Source organism: Triticum dicoccoides, chromosome 7A (genome assembly GCF_002162155.2).
Source record: "Triticum dicoccoides isolate Atlit2015 ecotype Zavitan chromosome 7A, WEW_v2.0, whole genome shotgun sequence".
Taxonomy (NCBI): domain Eukaryota; kingdom Viridiplantae; phylum Streptophyta; class Magnoliopsida; order Poales; family Poaceae; genus Triticum; species Triticum dicoccoides.
Window position 1 is genome coordinate 694,102,164 of NC_041392.1, and position 10,131 is coordinate 694,112,294.

General features: G+C 48.0%; 1 protein-coding gene across 1 annotated transcript; it reads left to right on the forward strand.

The window, feature by feature from the left end:
• Positions 1-377: 377 nt before the first annotated feature.
• Positions 378-2,039, forward strand: LOC119327506. The gene is made up of 2 exons (XM_037600608.1): positions 378-702; positions 1,487-2,039. The coding sequence occupies exons 1-2, from the start codon at positions 597-599 to the stop codon at positions 1,693-1,695; spliced, it is 315 nt and encodes a 104-aa protein (XP_037456505.1). The 5' UTR covers positions 378-596; the 3' UTR covers positions 1,696-2,039.
• Positions 2,040-10,131: the final 8,092 nt, after the last annotated feature.

Below are 10,131 nucleotides of genomic sequence, written 5' to 3' on the forward strand. Positions count from 1 at the left end.
AGTCCGAACGAGCGCGTGCACCACGAGCGCTCCAGCCCATCCGTCCACCCAACAACCAGGAAGCGGATCATGTCAAATCACGACGCAACCATAAAATAATCCTAGAAACTGGGATCAGTAAGATGGGCAAATCATAGAGTACAGAATCTAACAGATCATTTCGAATTCAGAGGCGGAAATTTTGCACATATACATGACGATTGTGTTAGTAGAGAACTTTTCTTCAGCGGACGGTTTTTTTTAGAAGATTTATGAAAAGGTTACACATAGTCTGCACGTTTTATGCATTTTTCCACGCTGGGAACTAGTACTGCTGCGGCTAGTCGGTAGGGCCCCAGAGCTTAAGCGCACGCCTATATAGAACTGCTAGCTAGTGAGTGTGGTGTGGCCGTGTGGGTGAGGTTTCCTCCGTCAGAGGCCAAATTGTTGGAGAGGCAGGGCAGAGGCTGGCCCCTCGCGAGTTTGTGTGCCGGCGGGTAACAGCCACGGCGAGGCTCGGCGGCCGTCCCCGGCGTCCGGCGGAGCCGTTCGACGGCGCCGGCGAAGCAGAGGCGAGGCAGCCGGCGACGCGGCGGCGACATCGGCGGCGGCGGCAGATGGGGGCGCGCGTCATGGCGTGGTGGCGGGCAAGGGTGGTCGCGCCCATGCGCCGCGCCTGCAGGCTCGCCGTCGCCGCCGCCCGCGCCCGCGTCCGCAAGGGTGGTACGTAAGCTATCACTACTCACTGCTCTGCTTTTCTTGGAACTGCCACTGAAGCGTGAACTGGAGCGATGAACTTGGTAGAAACAGTACAATGCAATCGACTCGTTTTCTTCGACTCTACATATTAGCTCAGGCAGGCTCAAAGGATTTGCAGGCATAGCAAACCTGCCATTCTTTGCTGAACCGGTGGATGTAGTCATGCATCTCGCTAATGCGACGGAAAATTCATCATGCCTGAACTAATTAATCTCCGATACCAAATTTGCCGTAGCCGTCATGCTTAGTTTTTTTAGAGAAGACGCTCAAATGGCATCTTATACTATCTGATAATTACCAAGAAAATACCCAATATTCAATGGAAAGACAATAAGATTGGTGGTCAGTTCATGGAACCAGAAGATAGTAGCAGTGCTCCAAAGAATTAGGTGAAGGAGCATTATCACAAGAAGCAAACAAACGGATCCGAGAGATCGGCCATGGCCCATGCGCGTTATCTTTTTGCACGCTGCTGCACACCAAAGGACTTGGGACACGTTATCTCGTGCTTCCAACCGCCCATTTGCATTATGTACTTTGGACCACCTAATCTAATCCGCAGCCCTTATGGTGGTTACGCGGATACATCACCTGATATTCTCTCTCTGAGACAGGAGTATCCAGTAGTACACAATGCAACTAATTTGCTGCATAATGTAGTACTCCCTCTGTTCCATGTTAATTGTATTCAGGAGTACTAACAAACTGCTTTAATCCTCGTTTGGTTAATGGGATGAATGGTATGCAGAGTGCGGGGTCCTGAACCTTCACCAGGACGTGCAGACGTGCGGCTACCACGACGTGCAGGTGATGTGGGACATGCTCAGCTCCGACAAGGAGGCCGCTGCCGCCGCCTCGGCACCCGCGAAGCAGCAGCAGCGGCGGAAGAGGCCGTTCTGGAAGCTGCCTCCGTCGTTCTGGCCCGCCGGGTCGCCGCGCGCCGCCGCAGCGCAATGAAGTGAACGGTGTAGGAGCTGGTGCCTGGCAATGTGGACAGAACGCCTGTACCATGGCACCCTGCCGCTGTCATGCTGCTGCCTGTCATTGCGCCGCGAGTTCATGGCAATGATCCCTGCGACCAGACCAGCCCGACCATGCATGTGTACACATGATTTTTGTATAGTTTTTGGACAGTGCAAATCGCTTCTCCTCTGATCTGGTGTTAATTTGACCGTGCTCTGGCGTGGACAGAGCAGTTTGGACTTCGGACTTGCCCCCGTCGATTTAGTGTTTGATTATCATCATGCAGGGGGCAGCTAATATTCAACATGCAATTTGAAGAGGAAGTCATGTATTAGTCAGGCATCTATTTTATTGTTTAGATTACAGAGGAGCTGCTCTCCTCCCTCGCCAGAACCGCCATCTCCTCTCTTCCCCACAGTCGCCACCTCGTACCTCTCTCCGTCCACCCTTCCCCTCGCTACTGCTAGAGACCAGAGGCCGACTAAGTCCCGACATTGATCGATGAAGGCGGCGGCGGGGACATCTCCTCTCCGGTACCGTTCCGCGTCGAGATGCGAGATCTACAAGCAATGACTTGAGGCAAAGGTTATGACTATGCAACAGTGGCGGCGGTGTTTTCGATCGGGCTGGCGATCTGGGTGGTGAGGCGTCAGTGGCCGCAATCTCATTTGGATTTTGGCGGGGCCGGTGACATTATCCCCTTGGATTTTTTTTTTTGCATGTGTGATGGTGACATTTGTCATTCCAAGCCTTTGGTAGCAACTGACACTTGTTGCGGTTTGACTGTTACTTATACAGGCATGGACTTCAATTGCATGGCATATTAGGTCAAGATCGCATAAAGTGAAGGCGGCAACACATGATGATTTTGATTTTGGTGGTGCTTCTCAAGTACTCGGTCTCGAGCTACGGGGTGAAATTCAAAGTTATGGCCCTAATTGATTGTACCGGTCAATGGTGATGTTTTTGTGGCATTACCTTGTTGAAGATATTTCTTGGATTTGCTCGGGCCTTATCTTCATTGTTAAAACTCAGGATTTGACCTTTGGTGGTTGGATATGGTGACGGCGTTGTTGGATCGTTGTTGCCTTTCTCGAGATGTTGTCGTTGAAGAACCTTTCCCATTGTTTTTGTGATGTCATAGTTGATGCATATGGTCAGTGTTGTAGTTCATAGATCGGTGGCTTGATCACTGCTGAAGAACCTTTCTCATTGTTTTGGTGCTGTCATAGTTGACACATATGGTTAGTGTTTGGGCAATTATTTGCCCAGTGTTCCTTCTAACGCAAGTAAAGCATCCATCTCTCTTTTTGTATTTCTTCTAACGCTTCTTCTTCAAGGTTGTATTCTGTTGGATAGAGTTTTTTCCCTTGAACTTGTGGAAATTCTTCTCCACCACATTGGCGCTAGAAGAAGACTCTGCCTCTGTTATGTGTGAGTTCTTTGCTCTCCAGTTCTGATCAACACTTAGATGGCCGATGACATCCTCAACAGAGAATTCACGTCTCAAGTGCTTGAGAGAAGTAGCAAAGTTCCTCCATCTAAGAGGGAGTTTTGCAATAATGCAGTCCGCGACAAACTTGTCTGGTAACTCACACTTCAAGAGCTTCAGCTCCTTGGAGATGCACTGTATCTCATGAGCCTGGTCCAACACAGGACGGCTATCAACCATCTTGTAATCATGGAACTCCTCCATATATAGCATACAATTCTCTTCCAGCATTGGTTGTACTCGAGCGCATCCCACAAGTTTTTGGCAACGCGCATATGGAGATATGTCTCAACCAACTTGTCTCCGATCACACTAAGAATGGCCCCCACAAAGACAGTGCTTGCTACCCCGAATGCCTTATCCTTCTCGGGATCAATCATTTCAATGGGAATCACACCACAGACCAAGAAGACATTCATAGCAGGGAGCCACAAGGTTTTCCTCATCTGCCAACCCTTAAAATGTGTTCCGGTAAACTTTTCTAGTTTCAGTGTAGCAACAAAAGCCTTGAATCAAAAAGTAGCTAAAATAAGGTTTTTGGATTGTTGGAACGTTAGGAGCTTTTTGACTAATCTAATCCACGAGTAGGTAATAAACATTGCAATCACAATATGCAACTCATAACGATACCTAAGCATGTGAGCGCATACAATACATAGAACCAAATCATTAATGAACAGAACATATACGTCTAGCAGATGAACGAGAAAAATAGGGGATGAATGAGTCATACCCTCCGGTTCGTCAGGACAATGCGGTGGCGGTAGCCACAACATCGTCCGATGCCTACTTCTTGGCGGCTTTCTTGTCAGACATGGAGTGGACACAGAGGAAGTAGTGGAAGCAGAGGTGGGTGGATACGGGGATGGATCACGAGCAGTCGCATCGAAATGCTCCCCAGAAACCTTAGTGCCATTCTCTGGGGTAGGATCTCGAACGACAGGGTTCCGGAGGCACCTGCTCTCTCGATAGGCCAGCACCTCCTTACACTATTAGGAGAAAAGCCTACTAGTAGCGCTTGAAATACATATAGTAGTAGCGCTGGGTCTAGCACTACTGCTAACGCGCTACAATTAAGTTGTAGCAGTAGCACTGCCCTGACCAGTGCTACTGGTAAGTATGGTTAGCAGTAGCGCTAGTCAGGGCAACGCTACTGGTAACTATCTGTAGCACAGTAGCAACACAAGCGTTGTTGCTAATCCAGCGCTACTTCTAGATGCCTTCCGGCGCTACTGCTAGTATTCTTGCTTTCATAGATTTATACCCCCTCTACGTATTTTGTGCTGTATTTGTACAAGCTCTATATAGTAGTTTCATCAGATCGTAATAAACATACAGTATTGTCATCATATCATACACATACAGTAGTCTCGTCATCATCATCATCATCATCATCATTCAACACAAATATCATCACATCTCAAAAATAGCGATGCACAAGTCATGTCCTGTCTCGAATAAGTGCAACTGCATGATCATGGCACACACACAAATTTCATCATCTCTATCTAAACCATGTTGTGGAAGGGAAGAGTGATCAGCATGAGCAAGAGCGCAACTATGTAGTACTTAAGGCACCGGTGGTTCCGCCTCCGCTCTTGCCGGAGCGTCCACCTCAAGTAACTACTTTCTGCATTGGCTCTGCTGTCGAACCCTCTGTGGCTAGCACCCGGGTATTTGTCCACCTGGGCCTGAGCGTCTGGCCAGCGGTCGTAGACTCCTGGAACCCTCCCAATGAACACGGCGTAGCAGTCCTTCGCCATCTCTGACCTATGTACCTGCATCGTCGGTTGATGAATTCAACGATAATATGCAACATAATGTACTTAAGAAAACAAAGAGGCATAATTAGCAAAATACAAGCAACCTATAGTAAACATAAATAATGAAGTTCCTCATACCCAAACTAATTAACTAGAGCGATCTACGCTAGTTCAAGAGGATAGTTTAATTACATCACAGAGTTTCGTCGTGCATAAAATTCAAAGTTTTGCCTTAGAAAGACTGTAGTGAAACATTGTCATCGACAATCAGTCCTCCAGGTCAGGGAGGAAGCACTCGAGCTTCTTGAAAGGCTTCAGGTCCAGACGCTGAGCGAGTAGCAGTGCTCGGACATCATCCCGCATGATTGGCCCATGGTAGAACATCCCTGTTGGTTCAAGGACATCATTCATGATCACTTGAGCAAGTTCACACTGTATGTGATAAAACTCAGCTCGGATTCGATGATCCGTTGTTTTTTTCTATGCTTGTGGCCCAGTTGACAATCTTGGAATTGTTGGTAGTAGCTGACATGCGAAGGCGTTGATTATCCCTTCTGTACTCGATCAGGTGATGCATGAGGTAGAATCCACCAGTCTTACTGGTGTACGGTTGCTGGATGTAGCAGAAGTCGATCTTATGGCCGAAACCTAGCCCGTTCTTCCTGTGCTTTTTTCACCTTAATATATCCACCAGATAGGCTGAAGGTTAACAAGGCATTATCGAGAGCACTCTTGACGTGCGTGTAATCATTTTTCTTGATGTTCTTAGATGAGTCCAAGTACATAGCATGGGAGTATTATGGGTACAGAACAATGAGACCCCCCCCCCCCCGCTGTGCAAAATAAGTACACCTCAAATTAGGTTCCATGCTTGCAAAGGACTCGGCGATGTACTTGCTCGCATAGTCAGGGTGCTCTTTGCAGACTTCCAAGAAGCTCTCGTGAATATATTATGGGTCCGCGACCCAGATATATTTTATGTTCTCGTGCCCGATGAAATAGTTGAGATACAATGCATACATTCGGATGAACTGGAAATCCAGCTTGGTCATGTGGAACATGTCGTGGATGTAGTCAAATTGTAGGATGAACTTAACTGCGGGCCATCTCTCAACGTACAACTTCCCACCCGGCACCTGAGCCGCGTAAAGCGGGTATCCTAATTTTTCCGAGATGAGAAGGCTTTTCTCTCTAGCCAGCACATCTTCATGGAGTCTCCTTAGATCATTGTTCAGTATGTTCTCTAACGCTTTCGCAGGTAGGATCGGGTCACCGGCGACATTGAAATGCTTCGCACCTTCGATAGGTACTCTATCTACCACCGGGGCTTCAGAGGCGGCTCGCTGCTTGAAGCAGCTCTGGCGCCTTTAGGGCCTTTACCGTCCGGTCTCCTCCTTTGCTTCTTGGCGGGTGGCGGTAGTGAGCCCACCATACCTTCCCTAACCACCACCCCTAGTGTCGTCGGGCTAATCAGTGGACGGCCCTCAGGTTGTTGCTAGGTAGAGGCGACACTTGGAGGTGTCTCTTGCGAGGGTCGCTTGAATAGAGACTTTTCACATTCCGCCTTAGGACGTTACGGCTCTGGCAAATCAGGCAGCTTCAAGTCATCATCTCCACGCTCATAGCCTGAGTCTTCGTCATCCTGAGCCATCAATCCTCCATCATCATAGGCGGTATTGAAATACTTGAGAGGGTCATCATCCTCCTCCTCCATGTCATCATCAGTATTTGCTTCTTCGACAACGGGGGCGACGTCATCTGGCACTAATGGAGGCCCTTCCTCGCGTCGTCCGCTATCACCTGCCATGACAGGTGCAGGTAATTTGGTAGGTGGGGTGGTGTTCATATTTTATTGAGAAGCCGTCGTTGGTGTGATACTGGGCGCCTCGACATGAAGAAGTGTCTTCGGCCAAGGCAAGAACCAGCTCTTGCATGCGCCAATTCGCTTAGGGGTCTCCTCGTCATCGACTGGTACGGAGGAGGCCCTCAAAGCCCGCTATGACATTGGCCACGTTAACCTTGAAGATGCCATTGGGCATCTCTTGGTTGTGGAACATGCGGTCCTTCGGCTTCACGATCGGTGCCTTTCCCACGACCACCCTCTGGCCCTTGATGTCGTAGATTAGGGTGCATGGGGTATCGTCGGCCTACGAAGAAGATATGTCTGCGACCTCTTACATCTGAAAGGAAACTGAAACGGAAGACTATAGACATGCGGGTGAAAAAGGGTATGACACATAATTACCACTAGTAGAAATGCCCGTGCGTTGCATCGGGTGATCTTTTTTTGTAAAACCTTCTCCTACTCCGAGTTCCACTATGTGCCACTTCTCATATCCAAGAAAAATGTCAAAAATAAGGTTACCCTCATTCGCTATAAGGTGAATGTGCCTTCGTGTTGCCACAGTTGAATTATCGCTAAGCTATGGTTGAGGAATGAGTCTGCTCTTCAGCCGCCTCCACAAGAAAACCTAGATCACCTCTTCTTCTCTCGCCGCCGCCATGGTACACCACCTGGCAAAGCCCGCACAAAGCCGTCGGCGACGAGGAGGTCCTTCGGAGATGTTGTTCCCTAGTGGGCCGCGCGATATGGCAGGGAGGGAGGGTCGGCTGTTGTGCGTGGATTAGTAGTTGGTCCGGGCTGGCGACTCAGCTCCAGCGTGTTGGCTACCTTCAGTGGCGGCCCGACCTAGCCTGGTCACTCAAGAAGGGGGTTGCATGACGGGATCCTAGGCGATGACGGGTTCTCAGTTGTCTTAGTGTTTTGGATAGGGAACCGAGAGAGCGGTGTCATCCCTCCGTAGGAATATGGTTCTCCCCGTCCTATCCATGTTTCATTGATGTGTTTATTGGCGGCCAAGGGTGTGTGGAGCCATGTCTCCGGCAGGTCTTCCAAGATTTGCTATGTTTAGGTTTCTGGGGTATCTGTTCGGATTCGATCGATTTTTTTGGTCTTGCAGTTTCTATATTCCGTTCTCACATTTTCTACTTCGGAGCAGCGATTTGCTTCACAAATTGCGGTCGACGACATCTCGTGGTCTACATCAACATCTTCTCGGCCGTTGCTTCCACAAGCTCCTGGGTTGAAAAAAGTTTGATCCCTCGAGGCAGTGGCTTAGAGGGATGCAGGAGGAACAAGAGCTCGGCTCCCCCAGAGATTTGAATGTAATTTTCTTTTTTCGTACGAGTGAGTTTGTAAGGACATGTGTTCCTTAATATTTGGCCTTACGCCTTTTCGCAAACAAAAAAGGAATTGTTGCTTTCTGGACAATGAAGTATTGATGTGAAGAACAGACCCTAACATCCTTGGTCAACGCCTACTTCAACTTTGCACTGCCATCGGATGGAATAGTACTCCAACTAATTATACTTACAAAGCATGGCAACCCATCTTCCAGCTTACACGTCCTCTGAATCTCAAAAACATGCACTCTGAACTTTTGAACATTTAAGTTGCTGCTTTCAACTTGCAACTGCTTTCCACATTCAGATTTCAGGCAAATTGTTGACACACGAACACGTCACGTGTACCCTCGATGCCGAGGGTGATACACCGCAGCTCACGTCGAAGGAGACCCGATCGACAGCACGATACGCAAGATAGTCGACGGGCGCTTTTGCAGACCCGAAAACACCACACCCCCGGGAGGGACCCCGTCAGGGAGTGCGGCGGCTATGGGCTGCCCTAGGTCGATTCGCTCGCCCCTAGGGCCTTGGGATTCGCAGCTCTCAAACACGAAGAACAACGAAGAACGAGAGAGAAAAACAGTGGAGAGATAAAACGTAGATGAAAAATAGTATATTGATTTGTTCGATTGTGTGTTGTTTAATCAGCCATCACGCCCAACATATATAAGAGGCGGCTGGACTTCCCGTACAAGCAAAGGATTCATCTAGGATTTCCTTACAAAAAATTACATCAATTCACATCCTAGAGTCCTAGTTCTATTCCAACTCGGATTCAGTCTGAATCTGGCCCAACTTCTGTTTTCCTCCTTGCGCGGGCCGCCGAGCTTGCATATGACCTCCGATCAAGACGGCCCAAATATGAAACTTGTGCACCTCGACGAGATGAACAATCCTTATGTTGAACACTTTTCCAAATAAGACCATCTTGAATATTCTACAAAGCCATCTTTAATATCCAGTCGGACTCGGTCGTGTAACGGACTGGATTGTCCGAGTCTCGTAGTGAACTTACAGGCCGTATACTATCTCATATGATAATGCTCCAAAACCCAAGTTCACCATTTTGATGATGCGCACAACTTCCGTGTTGATCACTTTTCCATCCGAGGTCATCTGGATTACCTTTCGGGCACATCTTCAGTTTCACTCGGATCCGAGCTCATCCACTCGGATATTAGAGTTTTTCGTCCGACTGGACCTTTTCACTCGGATGTTAGAGTCTTTCACTTGGAAGACAATCTTTCACTCGGATAATTTCATTCGGAAGACAATCTTTCACTCGGATGACTATATTTCGCTCGGAAGGCAATATCTTACTCGAACGCCAAGTTTTCATTCCGATGGTAATCTTTTCACTCAGATGATAATTTCACTCGGATTACTATATTTTCACTTGGAAGCCAATCTTTTACTCGATCGATAAGTTTTTCACTCGACCTTTTACTCGATCGGTAGGTTTTCACTCGGATGGTAAACTTTTCACTCGGATTTCCCGACTGAAAACACAGCTTGATCTTGATTTGCCTCTCCAGATTGCATACAACCTCGGATTGAGACACATTTTATATGAAAAACGATCGGCTCGACGAGACAAAAAATTTTCGTGTTGAAGGTTTTTCGATTCAAGGCCGTCTTGATGGTCGAATTACTCGCGCAACCTATCAGACAAGTGTCTGGCACCTCGCGCCATATTTCCGTTGAGGTTCGGTCTGCAGTGTATTGCCTCTAACTTTTGCATATGAATTTGGATTGAGATGATTTATATATCAAAATTGATTGCCTCGACGAGACGAAGACAATTCCTTAAGAGTGCTCCTTCGTCCGAGGTCATCTTGAGGACGTGATTGGCCAAAAACCACTCGTAACATTGAATTATGCCACTTGGAGTATAGTTTCGGTCCGTAAGATAAAGTCGAATGAATATAACCAAAACACCAAAGTGGTTCCACTCGGCGACGTGAATCTTTTCATGCTGAAAACCCGTTC

Bases quoted from the DNA above. Each gene is read 5' to 3' on its own strand.
- LOC119327506 (XM_037600608.1), top strand. From the start codon at position 597: ATGGGGGCGCGCGTCATGGCGTGGTGGCGGGCAAGGGTGGTCGCGCCC. The intron at 703-1,486 runs GTACGTAAGCTA...AATGGTATGCAG, and splicing joins CGCCCGCGTCCGCAAGGGTG to AGTGCGGGGTCCTGAACCTT.